This window comes from Ostrea edulis, chromosome 8, assembly GCF_947568905.1.
Source record: "Ostrea edulis chromosome 8, xbOstEdul1.1, whole genome shotgun sequence".
Lineage (NCBI taxonomy): Eukaryota > Metazoa > Mollusca > Bivalvia > Ostreida > Ostreidae > Ostrea > Ostrea edulis.
Window position 1 is genome coordinate 37,083,666 of NC_079171.1, and position 21,099 is coordinate 37,104,764.

At 35.2% G+C, this 21,099-nt stretch overlaps 1 protein-coding gene and 1 long non-coding RNA gene across 2 annotated transcripts; both read left to right on the forward strand.

Annotated features, from left to right (window-relative positions):
• The first annotated feature begins 1,850 nt into the window (after positions 1-1,850).
• On the forward strand, positions 1,851-3,412 carry LOC130049035 (uncharacterized). The gene is made up of 3 exons (XR_008797558.1): positions 1,851-2,253; positions 2,372-2,584; positions 3,200-3,412. It is a non-coding gene; the product is annotated as an uncharacterized LOC130049035 (long non-coding RNA).
• A 13,266-nt stretch (positions 3,413-16,678) lies between these two features.
• On the forward strand, positions 16,679-20,898 carry LOC125663164 (uncharacterized). The gene is made up of 4 exons (XM_056147594.1): positions 16,679-16,703; positions 18,716-19,002; positions 20,301-20,441; positions 20,572-20,898. Exons 1-4 carry the CDS (start codon positions 16,679-16,681, stop codon positions 20,896-20,898), a joined length of 780 nt encoding a protein of 259 aa, XP_056003569.1.
• Positions 20,899-21,099: the final 201 nt, after the last annotated feature.

Below are 21,099 nucleotides of genomic sequence, written 5' to 3' on the forward strand. Positions count from 1 at the left end.
CGTGCATTTTAATTATATAATCTATTGATTGTGGCTTCGAACATACTTTTAAAAAATTTGTGCATGTAGGTAGGGGATACATGTATGTACTTTCCTTGATTACTAAATATATATTCATCCTATAGTCTTGTCATTATTTAAAAAATTATATGTAATAAAATTACATTCAATCAACAGCACACAACTGATGTAAAGGAAATTAAGCCACATGATGGCGGAAGCACAAGATGCACAGAACTCTGAACTTGAGTAAGTATGAATAGAATGATTTGTATGATTGATTGCTTGCTTGATTGTTTTGATGTTTTTCGCCACGTTCAACAATTTTTCAGTTATATAGTGGCGCTCAGTTTTTGTTGGTGGAAGAGAGAACCCAGATACAATGTAACTGGGAAGAGACCACCGACCTTCCGAAAGTAAACTGGGAAACTCTCTCACTTACGAGAGCGAGCGGGATTCGAACCCGCGCCGATCAGAGGATTATAGCGTGATGCTCTAACCACTCGGCCACGGAGGCCCCGAAAATGTGGTAATTTATGTGCATTAATGGCCTACATATTTGCAGTTAATCCCCTTACACCGGAAGTTGGGGACGCGTTTGCCATTGCGGTCCCGAGTTTCCCATACATTGATAAACTGTCCTCCTCGAGAATTTTTCACTCATACAATGTACATGTATGGAGATCTCAGGCACTTGTCTCTGTAAAACACTTACGACCTCTGTATACTAATAATGACACAAGGTACCTAGCTTCAAATGACACCGAATGACAACCCCTAAGAATGTCGGCCTTTTGAGCTTTCAGGGAATATGCTATGTAAATGCACTTACTACCGTTCTCTTGTACAATCATTCAACTAAAAAACCGTGTATGGCATGACTGAAATTATTGCCTATTATCTCCGAAAACTGCGACAAAACATGGGTCGATTTTCCATTTCATACCACGAAGTGCTTTGTACTGATACCGCACAGAATGAAAATTGTATATTCGTTGTGTTGAAAAGTAAAGTCTCATTGTTTTATTATCACAATAAATTGATACGATGTTTATTACCAAAATATCTTGAAAATATTGTTTGTTAACAAAATGAAAATTTTGAATTGAAGACGTTGTACGCTATTTTTAGCTACTGAAAAAAAACAAACAAACCCAAAGCTGTTCGTACATTTAGGGATTTTACATGTCGTCAGAAGATAAAAGCTAAGACTTACCGAGTGGAGATTTAAAAACATTCATTTGTGATGAGATAATAATGAAATTAACTGTAAATACAACTTCGTTAACCAGTATGAAAAATATTGCATGTTTCATGCAGATCTATGGAAAGTCAGTGAAAATACAGATCAAAGATTATTTTGAAGTATATATTAATGCAAAATAGAGCAAGGAAAGTTTTTAGTGATGTGTTATTGACTTTGTGGTATTATTGATAGGACAAGTACATTGGATTCTTATGAAACCCACCTTAAAGCCAAGAACGCTGCATGCACGATTTTCGGAGGGGACTGTCCCACCCTTTAAATTGACAATGAAGGTTGCCTGTTATTTTCATATATGCACATGAAGATATATATATTGCGAGACTGGCCCCTCCACTATTTTTGATAGTAATACGTAGTAGTGAATATGAGAAGATATTAATACATGTAAGCTTGAAATTTATAAATTGAAGCTCTGTAGCAAAGGATGACCCCCTCCCTCCCCCAGCCTGAGGGAAAAACTTGAGACAGCAATGACGAACACTATAAATCCTCAGTTGACGGTGTCATATAAGGAATAAATGGAAACTTTACAATTTTTTATTGCAAACAATTGCCAGTTAAGGAATCTTTCTAAGAATTAAAGGTCAACTGAAACGATTTTCAAAGTTCGTTTTTCAAATAAATTCCGTAAGAAAATACCATTCCTTAAATGTTTTCACATAAGAATAATTTTTGTTTCGATCATCCAGGTAGATACGACATCGTTAATTTCAACCCGGTAAATTTTATTGTATGAGTTATCTACCCTTTAGGCGAACCTGATATTTCAATATGGCGGCACGATATGAAAATCATTCGGAAGATTGTATTCCTGAAATAGATATATCGCTTAGTGTTAATGTGCAGCCCTGCCAATACGAACCAGTTGTACAGCGAGACGCATCCCCACTAGTGGAAAACGATAGTTATTCAGAAAACAGCGAGGATCAATCGGACGAATGCCCTTCACCTGTTCACCATCTGATATGCGAGGTCGATATGCAATGGTTTGTTAATTTAGGCTAATTATTTATATGAGACTTTTAATGAAAACGAAACGATTACTCAAAGCTCAGAAGTGCATCAGCATGTATTTCTAAGACTAGTTTTCTATTATTCTAACAGGTGATCATATAGGCTAGTAATGTCATCGCAATGCCCTCAAGAAGGGAGTCCAAATGTTGCAGTGCATAGGATTGAAGAAGTGGGCGTGTCCTGCATCACAGATCACGAAGGTTTTGTTGTGGCAAACTGTCTCAACAGATTGGTTATAGGAACAGCTTATTATGAATGCATACAAAATATTGGTCCCTTGGAGGAGGGGGAATTGATTCACAAGTATGTATTTTGTTATGATTACTCAAAGTTAATGGGGGGGGGGGGGGGGGGGGGGGGGGGGGGGGGGGGGGGGGGGGGGGGGGGGCACTCGGTCTCCTGATTCACTATGACACGGCCATAGTCATTAATGAAGCATTGTAAAATAAATGTCTAGATGCTATTAAATACCAATGTTCTTTAATATTTTCTAGATTGAAATTGCTAATTTATTTAAGTATTTCAAATAATTTAATGCAAATTAGTAGATAAAAATGAAAATAAGTATGTCAATGGTCAATGGGGCAGGCACTCGGTCTCCTGATTCACTATGAGCCATAGTCATAATGAACCTCTCCTATTTCAATATCTAAACCCACTGAATTGTTGACCCTTTTATGCACTTCCTTTCAAATAAACATAAAATGTGCCTCAATCAATTTCTTATGTTTTATCTTTACCCATTTTACTGTCTAACCATGTGTACATTTTATATCAATTTTAAATCAGAAATTAATTCCTGAAAAATCATTCATATTTAAAGTAACCCCATCCCCCCCCACAATTTTTTTTTGTTGGTTAGATGAAAGTCATCAATTATATTTGAAATTTTAAAATTCTTCATAATTTTTTTAACAGATTTTACAGACATCATGCATATTGGAGATCTGGTAGTAGCTTGGGAAAAACAATTGGAAAGTTCTTCTATCCTGCGTTGTGACTATGATAAGAAATCATTCCATCACAACAGTACTGTGGATTTAAATACCCTTTGGTATTAATTTAAATGTGTGATAAATTCTTAATGCATTTTTCATAAGTGATATAAATAAATATAAACAAGTAAACATAGTTTGATGTTCAGTTTTTATATTGTACATAATATATATCACCAATTTACATATATGTAATTTGGGTTAAATCCAAAAGGTCTACAGGTCCCAGTCACCTGAGTTTGACACATGTTGGTAGGAATTTGTGATCGGGGCAGGAGAATTACCAACAACATCCATTATATTAACTTCCTGGAGTTTCTGTAGGAGCCAAACTGATCACTTCCTGCATCAATTCAAAGGCTTAATCTGAAATATAACAAAACGTTACAATTCAATAAACATGTACTTATTGTCTAGTATTATGAATATCCACTCACATACATACTAATTATGTGGGTCAATTTAAAAAATGTACATATTTGAGGTGAAGAAAAACAAAAAAATTCAAATGTCGCAGAAAATTAATTTTCATATTAATGAAGCATTGTAAAATAAATGTCTAGATACTATTAAATACCAATGTTCTTTAATATTTTCTAGATTGAAATTGCTAATTTATTCAAGTATTTCAAATAATTTAATGCAAATTAGTAGATAAAAATGAAAATAAGTATGTCAATGGTCAAAATTGACCTACATGTAAAATTTGTACATGTATTCCGTTTCTTTTTCCAACAACTGGATTTATTTAATGATACAAGTTTAATTTTCCATCTCATAATTATAAGAATATTATCAAAACTATGGTTGTAAGAAATATTCATTTATCAATTTCACAATTTATCTATTTAGTAAATTGTAAAATTGCTTCTTTTGGGGGGGGGGGTTCTGTAACTTGGGAAATTTGCATAGTATCAGCATGGATAAATAAATATATGCTCTGCATTTAATTAATCAAATGTGGATCATGTGTACTTAGTCATGTTGCATGTATATCATAAAGCTGATTAAGTATACTCGACTAGTGATATTTTTATTGTACTACTACTTGTGTAGATTTTTCTATACCTATTTCTGGATTTTATATTAATTATTGTACTTCAGAGAAAACTCAGTACAAATATGTGTCCTATATTTACTTGTTTTAAAATCATTTACCTTTATGGCATAAAAATAATGAATTTTAGAAAAATTTACAATTTTTTCATGTTTGACACTGTATTGAGTTTGTATTCAAATTTAGTAACAGTATCGAGAGTAACATCATGGACAAAGTGTCAAAAATCTAAAGGGCATGAGTGTAGAACACAAGTGAAAAAATATTCAGATTTTATACAAAGTTACTTAACATGCATATTGGCTATGATTCTAATTTACACATTTGCAAAAGTTCACTTCAATCTAGAATAATATTCATAGATATTTACTTGATATCCTTCACCTAACTTGTATACATATGTATGTACATGTATGTTACATGAACAATTGAACATTCAAAGTATCCATTAAATTTACACCAATGTGTAATATTTTTGAAAACAAATTTGATAATACAATTCATGTCATTTTGTGGCTCTAGTACAAATCTTGCAATCATTCCATATGTGGTTTGTGTAGTCATTTCATAAGTGTTTGTCCCATTCATGATTTAATCATTTTGAATGGCAGGATCATATGACATTGAATGGAATTGGTTGTTTTTGTTGATTGTCTTGGAATTGGGTGGTGGGGGAAGAATGATTCGGACATTGTCATCAACTTCTAACTCATATAAACTAATATAAACAAATGAATGAAAGTAAACTTCAGTTATGAATGACTTGTGTGACTGCATGAAGGGGGGGGGGGGGGGGTAATAAAAATAAGCTTCAGTATGAAATAATTGTGTGACGGGTGGGGGTAGAGGATATTCGTATAGAGAACAAATAAACAAATAAATCGTGTCATACTATATCAATGTCAATAAAAAAGCCAATATCATTTACATCAAAACTTACGTTCTTTTCTCCACAGCTCTGGAAGTTTTGTTTATGAAGGGGAAAGTCCAAATCTGTTTTCCGTTTTCGGCCCTTTCAGGTCTTTGTAGCTACGTGTAGCGGTTTGTAATCAAAGAGAATTGGGATTGGCTTTTTCTTTCATTGCATTCTTGAGTGTTCCATGCAAAGACCATGCCATGGACAGCTGATGGACGGCTTATTATGTAGGCCTAACAGTCCTCAATAGAGTGCTTCGACGGCCAATAATTAATCCATTGTTTTTAATTTCCCCACCCAAATTCCGCAATTTTTTGTGTGTGTAGGGAAACTAAACATTGTTACTCTGTCTATATTAAACCTTACAGTCAGGAACCGCACAAAACACCATATTTACTCGTTGTTTACCGGACGTCACCTGCTGATTAGCGTCTTTAGTTTCAATATGGCGGGTTCGTGTAAAGGGGCATAACTCCCGCAATATTTTCTGCTCTGACACAGGTGCGCTATCTTTATCCGCGCGTATCGCGGATATATGACCAAAATGAACCGAACAAACCCGCACAATCATTTTACACGATCTAAATGAAGCAAATACATACTTAATATGGAAAAAGTTATATTTCGTTTCAGTTGACCTTTAAGTGTAGTGATTTAAAAATAGTATAAGTGAACAATAATAGTTTGATTACAGGTTACATTTACTAGAATGTGTCTCTGGTGTGGTTTTCTCGCAAGCAATGCATGGTCATGATGTAATAAAGAATGTAAATATTAACTATAGTCCTCGACTTCTTTAGATCAGAATCGGGATGTCTTCAGTATATCAGCAATTCTTCATTAAAAATTCTTATTAATATTTTCGACATCCAAAACACGTGCAATAAGATATGCCTAAAAACACATGTACAATCACAAAACTGTTTGTTGCTAGATGTACACCAAGTAGCAATAAACAGAACATGGATTTTCTTAAAATTTACTTGTCAAGAATTATAGAGCAATATTATGAAGTCATCCCTTCCTCTTTTTTTAAACGATGCAATGTGCGTGTGATTCAATCTTTTGAAAGTTGAATTTTGTTTAAATCATTCAACTTACAACTCTTCTTGTACCTCAATTACTCTAATGAACACAAACCAAATTATTAGGCACGTAGCAAGAATGGGTGTGTCCCCTTTTATCATTATATGTAAAAGACGTGCAAAGTTCGATCTATAGATAAGCTGCACCCCCCCCCCCCCTAATTAAAAGCAGCATTGTGAATGATATAGTGAAAAAGTGAAATTTAACCAATGAATGAAATTCAAAGATCAACCCTTGCCGCCTTCCCTCTCGAGCTTTAGATTTTGTTTTACTTGTCAAGAATTGTAGGGCAATATTAAGTCACCCTTCTTCTTTTTAAAAAAAAACCAAACGATGCAACGTGCATGGTTATATCCCATGCTTTCATTGTGCTTTAATTCTAGGTGTCTGTTGTTTTTAAAACAGATTACTTCTGAAATTCTCGGTATTAATTGCAGTATAACTTCGACAGAAATAACGTCAAATACGCCTATAACCCCCCCCCCCCCCCAACCCCCCCCCCCCCCCCACACACACTCTACAGTACGCCCGTTTCGAAATACATCCGATTTATTTCCCTTTGGAGAACTCTCGTACATAATGAGGCACAAGACATGCGAGAGTGGGACAAATATTCATCACTGCATTTAAGGGAATGATGAATCTGCTCAGGAAATTATTTACACGCAGTTTCATCACTCAAATTCGACTGGTACACAAACTAAGTAACTGATAAGTATTCAGAGAGTAATTAAATACACGGAATTCCTATTATATCACGTTAATATCTTGCTCGTACGTATCATATCCAGGATATTAGTTGCAAATATCACACTTGTTTTATTTTATTTTATTTTATTTTTCACTTTATAAAAAATATTTCCTTCGATAAAAAAAACCGCCGCGGTGGTCTAGATGTAGGGTGTTCGCCCCGCATGCGGAAGGTCGGGGTTCGAATCCTGGCTGCGACAGACCTAGGTCTTTAAAACAAGTAGTGTCAGTTCCATCGCCAAACGCTCGGCATCAGGTGTGAATGTCACGGGTCTTCGGAGATAACTTTAAAAATGGATGTCTCGTGTCACAGTAGGTGTGACACGCTAAAGAACTCCCACTGCTCAATGGCCGTAAACGCCGAGCATAGGCCTAAATTTAAAGCCCTTCACTGGTATTGATGCCAAAAAATCTGCAGAGATACGTTAAGCACTCATTGTATCCTGCTGCTAAGCAGGATACAATCCATCAATCTTTCGATAATATTTTGTATTTCCTACAGTTCATATTTGAAGAGAAGCCGCTTTTAATGCATTTTATTATCTTACTCACTGACTGTAGGGCCACTCTGTTCCACTTTGGCATTTAAAGTTCCACTAAATGCACCCCCTACACAGAAGAGCTCCTATCTTGAAAATAGTGTATTGAGGACCAAATGTGCTGCGCGCACTCTGTATTCAAGGGGAAATAACTCGCACAGTATTGTGAAAAATGCATCGCATTCGTGATCTAATTTTAGTACCCTATCAGTGGCGTAGCTTCCATTGAGGCAATCGAGACAGCTGCCTCGGTAAAAAAAAAAACAAACCTTTTACGTTGTTAAAATGTCGATAGCTTCTGGGGGGCTGCACCCCCCACACCCCCTGCCTCGGTAATATTCGAACCCAGCCTATGCCAAAAGGGGATACCTTTGCCTCTATACTTGCAATATAAGTTTATACTCCTCTGCCATTTTAAAGTCCTATCCTGGAGATGGAGTGATTTCGGGAACAAGTTTCACTATCGCTATGTTACAACATTTGCGCCTTTCAGAATAAATTTATAATTAGTAGGACAGTTTAGTTTGGTTGTTTACAAGTCTGAAGTACGTCCCTTTGAGAATTTTTCACTCATAGTCATATTGAGACGCCGTCAGTTGTAGGTGAAATACCATAAATTTAGATCTATGCTTAGCACTTAGTGTCGTAGCAGTGAGGTTTTTTTTTTAACGTAACAACACTTGCTGCGACACGGTTCCTCTGTTTTTATGAAAGGTCCTATCCAAAAGACCCGTGATTCTCACTTTTAAATTCAGGCCGAGCGTTACGCGAAGGAGCAGGGTTTCGACAGCCTTGTGTAAAATCAGCATTTCGCAAATTCTATGATCGATATAACTATCTAGTTTGCCAATATAACTTATCTATGGGTCAAATGCTGTCTGCCGTGTTTCATACTGATTGCTAGACCGTTCTTGGGACATTGCTTTTTTTGACTACTGATAACTCCGTTTACCTTATCAAGATATATATAGGGCTCACGGCGGCTGTGACCGGTCGACAGGGGATGCTTACTCCTCCTAGACACCTGATCCCTCCTCTGATGTGTCCAGGAGTCCGTATTTGTCCAGCTCTCTGTTTTGTATTGCTTATAGGAGCTATGAGATTGATCACTGTTCGTTATCTTCACCTTTCATCTATCTATGTTAACGTCTTAGGTTTGACGTGGCCATGGCACAAGCGGAGCTCGAACTCACGACCTTTCGGTTACGAAACGAACTCTCTGCCACTGAGCTTTCTTGCAATATATTACGAATACCATAATCTTTAGTTTGTTGCCATGTGATTGAAATTCAAATATTTGATATATGTTACATGTGTTTGATCATATATACATACAAAAAGTTTGCATTCACCATATTATTAATATTTACAGTAGGTGCTAGTGTACTCTCTTCACGTACAATGTATGGTTGTTTGCGTTCTGTCAAAAACTTTTCACTCATATTGAGACGTCACCAGCTGTAGGTGTAGTATCACAACATCAGACCTATATTTAGCGTTCAGATATGTAGCAGTGAGGATTCTTTAACGTGCGAACACCTGCCGTGACGGGGGGGGGGGGGTCTGAAAGACCAGTGATTCACTTCTAAGTAACGAGCGATTGGAGAAGGAACATTTACGCCTTAGGTTTTTTTTCTCTCTCTCACTCACACACTCACTAACTCTTTGTTTTTGGGTGTGTCTGTTTGTAAGAAGGTTCAATTCATAACCAGGAAGTAGTAAGTTTGAGTTTTCGCTCGTTCCATTGCAACAACAACAAAATTATATATTCTCAAATAAATACAACATGTATATTGTAGAGAAGTGATTCGTAATATATAATAACCTCTATCATTGGATCAAATGCTGTCTGACGTGTTTTATACCGATTGTAAGACCGTTCTTGGCACACTGATTTTGACTGCGGATAGCTCCGTTTACCTGATCAGAATATAGGGCTCACGGCGGGTGTGATCGGTCGACAGGGGATGCTTACTTCTCCTACACACTTGATCCCACCTCTGGTGTGTCCAGGGGTTCGTGTTTGCCCAACTATCTGTTTTGTATTGTTTACATTGTTATGAGATTGGTCACTCTTTGTTATCTTCACATTTTATAACCATTTCTATTGGTTCCAATTCAGTCCTTTACCCGGTTCGTCCCAGCCTGTCCAGGACCACAATCGATTGAACTGTCAGTCCACACACTGTGTGTGTCACTGAGACTGTTCACCCACTTAGTTACTTATCTAGAAGACCTTTTACGTGCTATTGATATTAATACCGAGCGAAGCTCGGACGGGCCGAAGGCCCGTCCGCGAAGCAAGGCTCTAAAGGTAACACGTATGTAAAAGAAAAAAGTCAAAATCAGCAAAAGAAAAAGAGATAATCTCTATATACGTTCACTGAAATTTTCGTGATCCATATGGGCGCCGCCATTTATTTTTTCCATTACCTGCTTCAACAGTTATTCGTGTTTTATTTTGAATGCCAATAATAGAAGACTCTAACGTGCAATTCGTAATTTAAACACTCAGTTTGTTGAAAGTGAATAGTATCATTATCATTGTAACAGGTTTTAGCAAATAAATACATATAAAACCGTAATACGACTAAATAGATGAACGAGTTCATGAGTTTCTTTGAATAAGAATATACGATAAAATTACGGTTACTTTTTTACCATTTTGAATTTATTGGTTAATTTTGTTTAGTTTTAACGGCCTTTTTCATTGCATACGGAATGTATTATTGTTGTTTATAATATGTTTGCTTTGAAAAAGAGAAAAAAGTCTAGGCTAAATGTGACGTCACAATGCACAGTTTACGTCGCCTTGCGTTTTATTTCCCGCGTTCAATGAATAGGCGGATCATGTAAAACTGTTGTCCCCATATAAACTCCTTTAATATTGAGATGTTACGGGGTGTTTAGCGCAAGGAAATTTCATTCAAAATATATATTTATAAATGAATCATAATCTACCGTACTTAACGGAATTATGATTACCACTCGAGACACGGATTTACGTACATGCTTCGCTCGGTCCAACGGCCACACCGTATACATATTATAACTTTTGTTGGTCGAAAAGTATTATCCTTGTCGTATTACAAACAATTTCAAATGAGTGTAGTTCGTGTTACAATTTTACAGTCGACTATGTCACTATCGTTTTAGATAAAAACACCGAATGAAATTGAAAATCCGAATGACATGTACATAATGATCATATAAATTAATAAAAATGCTATTATATTTCTTTATATCATATCTGTACTACACAAAAAGGTAACGGACGCCTTTTATGTATGACTTGTCGCGCATATATATGTAATCTTAGTATGAAATGTGTGTGATGCATAATTTTTTCCGGAAATGTCAGATTTTACAATTTCGCCATGTGCACAGTGAAGGCGATTGATGAAAGACCCTTTTTATACGCCCGTCTTTAGACGGGACGTATTATGGTACAGCGATGTCTGTACGTCCGTCCGTCCGTTCGGGATTTTCTCTTTATAATTTCATTTCCCTTTCACATATCATGCTGAAACTTGCTGTGTAGCTTCTTTGTGGGTAACTCTAGATCATACTGCAATTTTGATCCATTTCGACCTTTTTTCCAGGAGCTTTGCCCCTTTATTTGGAAATAATTATTATATGGAGGGTACATAATTTGTCCGCCCAACTCCTCCCACAGTTTTCAAGTGAGGACCTTCTTATTTTGTGGAGTGTTTGTATAGGTACTGAAGATGTGCATGTGGGATGGATTTTGATTATCTACAATTTTTGAGAAAATTACAGGCTGTTGAACTTAGTCTATTTGGAAATTAATATTCTATGGAGGGTACATAATTTGTCTGCCCAACTCCACCCACAGTTTTCAAGTGAGGACCATCTTATTTTGTGGAGTGTTTGTATGGGTATTGAAGATGTGCATCTGGGTAAGGATTTTGATTTTCTTCCAATTTTGAAAAAAATACAAGTTGTTGAACTTGGTCCATTTTGAGGAAATCTCGATTTTTAAGCTAAGACCCTTTGTTCATATGAAATTTTGTCACAGCCTCATGATGGCTGATACTACCTGAAGCAAAGTTATACAAATTATAGCACAAGAAAAACACCCTATGTAAGCATTTCATGGGCGTATTATGTACCGTTTGCGGTACTCTTGTAAATTAATCGAAGTATGTCGTTTAACACACGCAAATATCATCCATCGCCTTGAATGTGCTCATATCAAAATATTGACAAATGTAAGTAAAATTTTGAAGTTTTGTCTAAGAAATGGCGGTCCAGGTAAATTTGGGAGCGTATTATTCTACTATGTGACGTTTTGGCGCCAGTTTGTTTGTATATTTGAAGAGAGGGTGTTGCCCCCAAATGACTTCGATAGATAAGTGTGTCATCTACTTTATTTTTCTTGATTTTACTAGGCCAAATTTATATGCTAAGCGTACCTTCTCCTTTGCATAATATTTTCAGTACAATAACATTTACAATTAAGAAGCTGTTTAGACTTATATCTATCTGGTGTATTTGTATAATATCTAAGTTTTCTAATCTTGATTTTTTAATGGCTTCATCTGTACATTTATATAAATAAAGGAACTCATCAGCCAAATTATTATGATTACATAAAGTACATACTCTTTCATTTCTTGGAATGTTTAACCATCGTCCCGTTTCTACAGGTAATCTCAAATATTTACATTTGCAACTGTTTTCTCCTACATAACACTATTACAAGCAATACGTATTTATTTCTGGATAAATCTACTACGGGGTCAACAGAGGTCACGACTGTGCGTATGAACATTTGTTAAAAGTAGGTAACAGGTACTACTTTTACTAAGGCAATACACATCTAGCAATCGCTCTCATTTACTACAGAAATCTATCAATACATGAAATCAACATCACAAAATGTATTTACGGTTTTATTTATATTCCAAGCAGTGGACTTTCATCCATAATTGATAAAAGCATTTCTGTAAACAATATTTTACTATTGTATGTCTAAATTTTCGTTTGCTATGTACAACTTCACCCTGGTCATCGGTGATGCGGAATTGTACCTACTGCTAGACATTAGGCTTTTATTAGCAAAAATGTCATTCACAGGATGTATGGCCGATAAGTCGTCAAAGTGTATTAACTAAGACCTACACACCACACTGCTTGGAACCGTGCCACAGCAGCCATAGGTGATTGATGTCGGTTTCCAAGTTTATGTCGGGACATCGAAGCGAGGCGTCGTTAAAAACCTATTACAGAAATTTATTGAGTCAAAAGAAGCGTTCAGTGAGTTCATGTTTGTCAACAATTACATACCCAAATCCAAACCGTCCCTTACCTTCGTGCAGTTCCACATTCTCTGCGATGTTCAGTTCTTTCCGGAGATACATCTGAGAGCTGCGTCCTCTGTCCTGTCTATAAATGATTTGCCTACACCTGATGACTGCCCCCCCCCCCTTCTTCGTGTTCCTCTATCTCAGTCTTCTGTTAACTCCGTAATATCCACAGAATATCTTCCAAAGTCGGTCTTCAACGTCTTTCACTTTTCAAAAGTGAAAGCGCATCACAACTGTAAGTGTAACATTGCGCACCCTGGTTTAATTATAATTTCCCCACCCCCTAAAATTAGACATATGGAAGAATTTCCTATTATATGCTCCCGAGTTAATGTATAAGTATATGTTGATATACTTGCTTTCTAGCTTCTTAATAATTAAGACAGTTCTTCATTTTATGGAACTTTGTTTTTGGTGTCGTCATTTTGAACATCTATGACGCTTCGTTGTGGACGTCAACAATTTGAAATGTATGGAAACGTGTTGTTAACACAATTCAGCAATGTTACCGACCAAAAAATGTAAATATAAGTAATAAGGTATCATTTAAAAATATTTATCGGGATATAAATACGGGTTGGTACATGATCAAATTCTCCATAAAGCCCTTCGGGCTTTATGGAATTTGATCACGTGACCAACCCGTATTTATATCCCGATAAATATTTTAAAATGATACCTTATTTCTTAAATGTAATGCTCTTCATGTAAATGTACAGAGTATTTCTCTTTTATGTTTTGGTAGTTCATCTGAATTACATTTAAAATTTGGTTCATTTTTAAAGATGAAATAATTGCTTTCGACGAATTACATAAAAGTTCATTCTATTTCAGTATTGGATGCTCTGATCTGTCTGACAGTGTCTGTAATGTTCATCTTTGCATTTAACCAGTCTGTGTTTAAAAATGCTTCATTTCCCCATACATTTGACATTTTTGAAATTTTTCTAACGTCTGATAAAAAAAATTTTGACCAAAATTTGATTGTTCTTGTTTTAGTATTTATAGACAAAAAATATCTTCCCAGGTTCTCTATAAATAAAATAATTCGGAGTGTTTTGATCTAATTTAAGAACCGTATATATTTACAGTATCGAGTAATCAATTTTTCGATCAGGGAAATGTGTAAGAAAAAAAACACACCAAAATTTCACAACCATACAATAAAATAGGTCATGTGTATAATTCTGTCAAAAAGGTCAAGTTGACATTTGATTGACAAGCTATTTTGCTTACATTTTTTTTAGCACATCAAACATTGGTCTAGTTGCTTTGCCATATTGATATCTTATATTATTGGTAAATGAGCCATTTCTATTAAAGATACTTGAATTCATCAGCAATTTTAATAGTTTTACAGTCATATAGGAAATTGTAACACGATGTAAGGTGAAGATAACGAACAGTGATCAATCTCATAACTCCTATAAGCAATAAAAAATAGATAGTTTGGCAAACACGGACCCTGGACACACCCGAGGTGGAATCAGGTGCCTAGGAGGAGTATCCCCTGTTGACCGGATCCGTTTCTTTTACCACCAAAAAAAAAAAAAAAAAAAAAAAAAAAAAAAAAGGAAAAAAAATAGAAAGAAGAAAAACCAAAGAACAAAAAACACATCAATTTAGTCTTTTCTACATTAAGCTTTAGATGTCATTTGTCACAATAGTCATGAGAAATATTAAGTTTATGGTGTAAGTCTTTTTCAGTTTGTGATAAAACAATCGTATCATCAGCATGGAGTAATAAAAGCGACTTGACAGATTTGAATTTCACTTTCAAGTCTCTCTTCCACAAGCGAAAGTCGAACAGCACCCTTTGTTAACCAAAAAATTCAAGGTCATTCAAGTAAATGGAAAATAAAAAGGTGACAAATTTTCCCCTTGTCGGACTTCCAATTGGCAGGGAAATTCGTTAGAAAAAAATATTATTTAATCTAATCTTTACTTTAATACCTTTATACAATTATTCTTAAAGATTTACCATCAAAATTGCTCATCAAAGGTTTATTCCAGAGAAAAATCCGCCACACCCTATCTAAAGCTTTTACGAAGTAAGCAAAATATTTTTTTCCCAGTACTACTAGTGCCTTTAAACAAGTATATATTGTAAAACATATAATGAAAATATACGAGCGTTAGTAGAAAAAATCTTTCTAAAACCAGCTTGATTACATAAATTTAATTCTACTTCGTCTGAATAAGTGTTTAATCTATCATCGATTATTGATGAAAACAATTTACTAAACAAAACAGAACTGCCATATATACAATACTAATGTTTTTACATCCACACAGTCAGGTCGCCTCAAGAGAGTATTGGGTCTATAATTAGCAGCCAGTGATTCGTCTCCTTTGTTTTTGTAAATAGGGATTATCTCCCTGCACAACCATTTACTAGGGACAATATCTGATTCAAAAAGAGCATTAAACAATATCACATAAAAAAGCAGCATAAAATCACACCTTGATTTGATGCATGCATTTACAATATGGTCATAGCCTGATGATTTGTTACGATTCAATGATTTTAGACATTGTAATACTTCATCTTCAGTAATAGGTGAATTAATAAAAGTATTTGATTCGATATGGGATAATATATTCAAATCATTTTCACAAAACAAAAAATCTGGTACAACTGATTCATCTTCCTCATTCAATTCTTTAAAAAAGTTTAAAAGTTCATCTATGATAATTTTATAAACAGTTTTCTGAGTTTTCTTCCATTCATATTTTCCAGTATTTTGTTTTTTTGATATGACCGGAGTTTGGTTGTTCTTCCGCTTTTGAGAATAATTATGTCATCCATTATCTCTTCGCGATTTGTTAATCATGCAGTCTATGTATGAATAGGAAGTGTCCTAATTCACTTCCCAGCAAACATTGATTAGTAACCCTAAAACAATAAACATGTAACTTACAGTGTATATATGTTTGTAGATTAGTGATCACTGTTTTGAACATACTTATGCAAAACTTATACGGTACCAATTTTGATGCATCATATGCGCATTTCGACAAATAATGTCTCTTCAGTGATGCTCAACCGAAATGTTTGAAATCCAAAATAACTATGGAGTTTTAGAGCTAAATATAGCCAAAAACAGCGTGCCAAAAAAGTGGAGCCAAATTCGTCCAGGATAAAAGCTATGCATGAGAGAGATAATCCTTAATTTTGAAATGAATTTCTAAATTTTATAACAGCAATTAAATATACATCCGTATTTTCAAGCGAGTAACGAAGTACTTAGCTACTGGGCTGTAGAGACCCTCGGGGACTTACAGTCCACCAGCAGAGGTCTCGACCCAGGGGTAAAATCGTTTCGTTTGTCCTTAAAATTTGACTATTTAATCATTCATGTCGTTCAGTAACCTACTATGTCATTTTAGTGCTTCCTATAGTTTTGTAGTAGGAATCTAGTGCTCTATCTATCTATCTATCTTCTATCTATCTTATATATAATGTTGTCACATTTCATCAAGCTCTCCTGAAATATGGACTCCCCCTCCGGAGAGTAAAGACAACCCCAAGATCGAAGACGTATTAAAGATATACGACGACGTTATTGATTTCCTGAAGCAAGGTGATTATGAAGGAGACCTTAGAGAGGGACTTGAAGTTGCATTTTCTGGAGGTGTATACGGCGATATTCCTACCGGAAATGACGAGACAGAACTAAACTATTTACGAGTACTTGAGTTGAGAAAGAAAGATTTGGAAAGAATGGAATGTGGCATCACCATCACAGGTACTGTAGACCGCTTTTATTTCGTGAGATAAATTATCTATTACTTGAGTCTATCATGTGTAATAGTAACTAATTTTTTACGGCTGGGAAGTTTCGCGAAATTGCGAATAAAATGTGATTACATGTACAACACACCTGTCCTAATTTCCCCCAAAAATGATAATGACAAATAACAATACTACTGACTAGAAATGATAATTACTACTGACTAGTTCAAACATAAAATTGAAAAACTTGTTCCAAAGCGTAAAAAGCAAAAAGATGGCGACCAATAAGGCCAAATATATCGGCGGAATTCAAGACTTGGGGAGGTGACGGGCCAATGAATTTATCAGGTTTGTATGGGTCTGAATAATTCCTAACTATATAATTTCTAGCAAAGGAAAGACGGTTGACCTATAGACAAGTTCTCACTGGTCCAGACACAGAGAGTTCTACTGATGTATAGGGGTACTTGATGGGGGTTTAATAACCACGAGTACGTACCGATTGTACCTAATAATATGGAAAACAGTTTTGCCAGGAATGCTATTATTTTCATATTAGGTATTATATGTTTCATACTGTTATCCTAAGAGAAAACAGATCACCGAAGCTTGTTTTTGCTTAAAATAGACCAAAACACAGCAACATTGTTTAAGAGTGAAAAATATCATTTATTAAAGGAATAAAATTACGAATATAAAGGTTCACAAAAGGGAGGGGGGGGGGGTGTCAGAAAATAATAAAACGCTGTCATATCATTGCATTATACATTTTTTGTATACCCCATATTTCCGCCATAAATAATTTACCCAATAGCAAATAACAAGACTACTGACTAGTTCAAACAGGGGGAAATCAATACTATTGACTATAAATAAAAATGACAACCGACTAGTTGAAAACTAAACTTGGGAAACTTGTTCCGAAGCATAAAAAAACCCAAAATATGGCTAACAATAAGACCAAAGATATGATTATGTAATCATCAGAGCCATCTGAAGTGAGCTGTATTGTATCAACCCTTTCATATATATATATATATATATATATATATATATATATATATATATACGCAAAGCTTGTACCTCTGTACAAAGAGATGGGCATAGTCTAAGAATCCATCTGAAAAACGAATTGCGCAAAACGGTAGAGCAGTGGTATTGGTGAGTCAACACACAAATAAAACTAAACTATAATTGAAAGAAGATTATGTAGGAGGATTTTGTATGAGTTTGCTTGTGATTAAAATGTTTGGATGAGTAGTAGATGTAGGAAATACAGGATGTAGACTGAAACTGGAGAATGACCTCAGAATGTACAAGAGAAAAATTAAGGGAACATTAGCTTTCATTCTGTCACCATTTGAATTTATTGAACATTGCTCTATATTATATATTGTAGGAGTTATGAGATTGATCACTGTTCGTTATCTTCACCTTGCATATTTCAGTACTAACACCGGTATTTAAATATTTCAAGCACTTTTTAACCTCAAAGTAGGCATATGCATATGCAATTTTGGTAATTAAATGATTATTGTCTTGCAAGCCAATAATTCCTCCTTATATATTTCTTTACACTAAAAGCGGTTATCTAACGTATTTTATTAGGTTTCTCTTGTTTTTAAACAAAATGAATGTGTTTATTAGTCATAAATATTCATTCCTATACCATTTAGAGATTTTGAGAAAAATGGCTGCCATCACTTTCACAGCTAATGCTCCTGTAAATTCTTTCACCTCAAGGCATATCATTATATAATCTTCCAAATCTTGATATAACTCAAATCCAAAACTTACTTTGCCAAATACATATTTTTAATCTGGTAAATATATTTTTAATTTCTTACAAAAAATGTTATGTAGTATCTAAAAAGCCATTAAAAAATGTCGTTAAAGTCTTAAGTACATATGTAAAAGTTGCATAAAAAGAATTTTTTTATCTTATTTTATACGTTTGGATCATGAGTCTGCTTGCATACCACTCGTATGGTATTTATCTAGTCTTAAATGTATTCTTATTAATAGGAGACACAAGTAGTGGCAAAACCAGTCTAGTCAATAAGCTAGTTGGACAGAGGCTGATGACTCCAAAGATATTGCGAGCAACGTCCAAAATATGTAGGATCCGGAATTCAGAAACGTATGCAATCGAAGTTCTGGATGTAGATGGGAAGGTTTTGGAAGAGAGAACTGCCTTTACCGACCACAGAAAGATGAATAAGAAGTTGGATAAGTATACGTGTACGAGGGAAGACAATGCCAGAATGTACTATATCGATATATACTCTCCACTCGGAAACTTGGATGTCAAGGTATAAGTATGTTTTTCCAGTAAAATAAAAAAAAAAGACATTTTTTTTTTATTTCGACCTTGTTACCGGTCCACTTCAGTCGTGTTTAAATATCATGTCAATGTGACGCAAGACTACATACGCAAAAGTACTATAACGTCACAGTGAATATTACGTTAAAACATTTTAAAAGGGTAAGCGTCTAATAATAAAATCAACAATACTCACTCGGCCCCGTGGAAATATGAATAATGCATACAATTAGATATTTGGTAAGTACTAAGTACTATAGCAAAAATTTAGAAATGTATGTTCACAAAGCAGTCAACTTCTGTCCTAAGTGAATACAAACATGAAATATTACAGTAAGTAGTTAATCGTGAATGCACCATAACATGCATTTATATTGTTCAAATCAGGTATCATAACGCGATCTTTGCATGAAAGGCGAAGATAACGAACAGTGATCAATCTCATAACTCCTATAAGCAATACAAAACAGAGTTGCACAAATACGAACCCCTGGATATACCAGGGGTGGGACCAGGTGCCTAGGAGGAGTAAGCATCCCCTGTCGACTGGTCACACCCACCGTGGGCTGGGCCCTATATCTTAATCAGGTGAACGGAGTTATCCGTAGTCAAAATCAGTGTACCAAGAACGGCTTAACAATTCGCATGAAACGTGTCAGCCAGCATTTGACTCAATGATAGGTTGTATTGGCAAACTAGAACATTATAACGACCATAGAATTTGCGAAATGCTGATTTTAAACGAGACTGTACTCAATGTAGGAACCCTGCACCATCAACTTGTAAGTGAGTAACCTGCATCAATTTAAAAACTGACGATACACAGAACAGGCTCCTGCGTATCGAATCAGTTGAGAGATGTTTAAAACACCATATGCAGGTGATAATGGAATATTGCTACATAAATATGGGAAGTTGACGATGGAGAAGTTGAAATCATCCCGTTTGTCATAAGTTGAGTTGTTAGTTTGCCGTTAATATCTACTTTCAATAAAATATCTAAGTATGAAGCAGAAGTGGACGACTTTCATGCAAGACATTACTGATTAAAGACAAAAAAGTTCCCTTTTGTTTATCCGAATGGTGCATAAGTATTTATTTTTTCTTACATAAATATTCTCTAAAACGACGATAAACGGTCATCAGTTTCTCGTCTCATTAATGACAAATTCAAAACATACCTTTGGTATAAAGTTAACCCACTTTCTCTCCCACACAAAATTTTGTTTATGATATTAATTAATACATGTGATTATAAGTAATTTCATTGTTCTTTGCTTTTCTCAGGGAAATGTGATGCTTGTAGATACACCTGGCATTAGTGGAGCAAAAGGAACGAATTCAGTGCTGATGGAGTTTCTTCCTAATGCTGTTGGTTTCATTTTTGTTATTGATGTGTCCAGGGCCGGTGGTGTGGAGGAAGATAGGGTAACTATGGTGATGATGAATTAATGTCATTTTAGTACTGTCGTCAAAATAAAGTGATTCTTTAAAAAATAAGACGTTTGGAAGCTTAGGAGCGAGTTACTTTGTTGTAATACTATTTTTTCATTCCTAGCTCCTTGAAATTTTGGGAAGCATTGTTAAAACCAGGTACATGATGCCGTGTTTTGAGCCAGATGATGTTCTCTTTGTCATAAATAAATGGAATCTGCTTCAATATTCTGCAAAATCAGAAGAAACATCTGATACAGCATCTGACGATTCTGACGACGAAGAAGACGAAGAAGAACCCATCAACGAGGAAGAGGAAATCTGGAATACAATTGTAAACAAAATAAAGGCGGTGTGGCCCACACTTACAGAGGATCAAATTTTCAGACTCAATCTTTGCTATGTAAGAACTTATAATGCAAACCCAAATCCTGGCAAAGTGCTAGATTGATTGATTGATTGATTGATTGTTTACGTCCCGTCGATAATTTTTCACACATATTGAGACGTCATTAACTGTATGTAAAGTTCCACAAATTTAGACCTATGCGTAGCGTTCAGGGCTTTAGCAGTGAGGGTTCTAACATGGCAACACCTCTTGTCAAAGAGGCCTTCGTTTTTATCGTTCTCTGAGTAACAATCTGATTTAAGA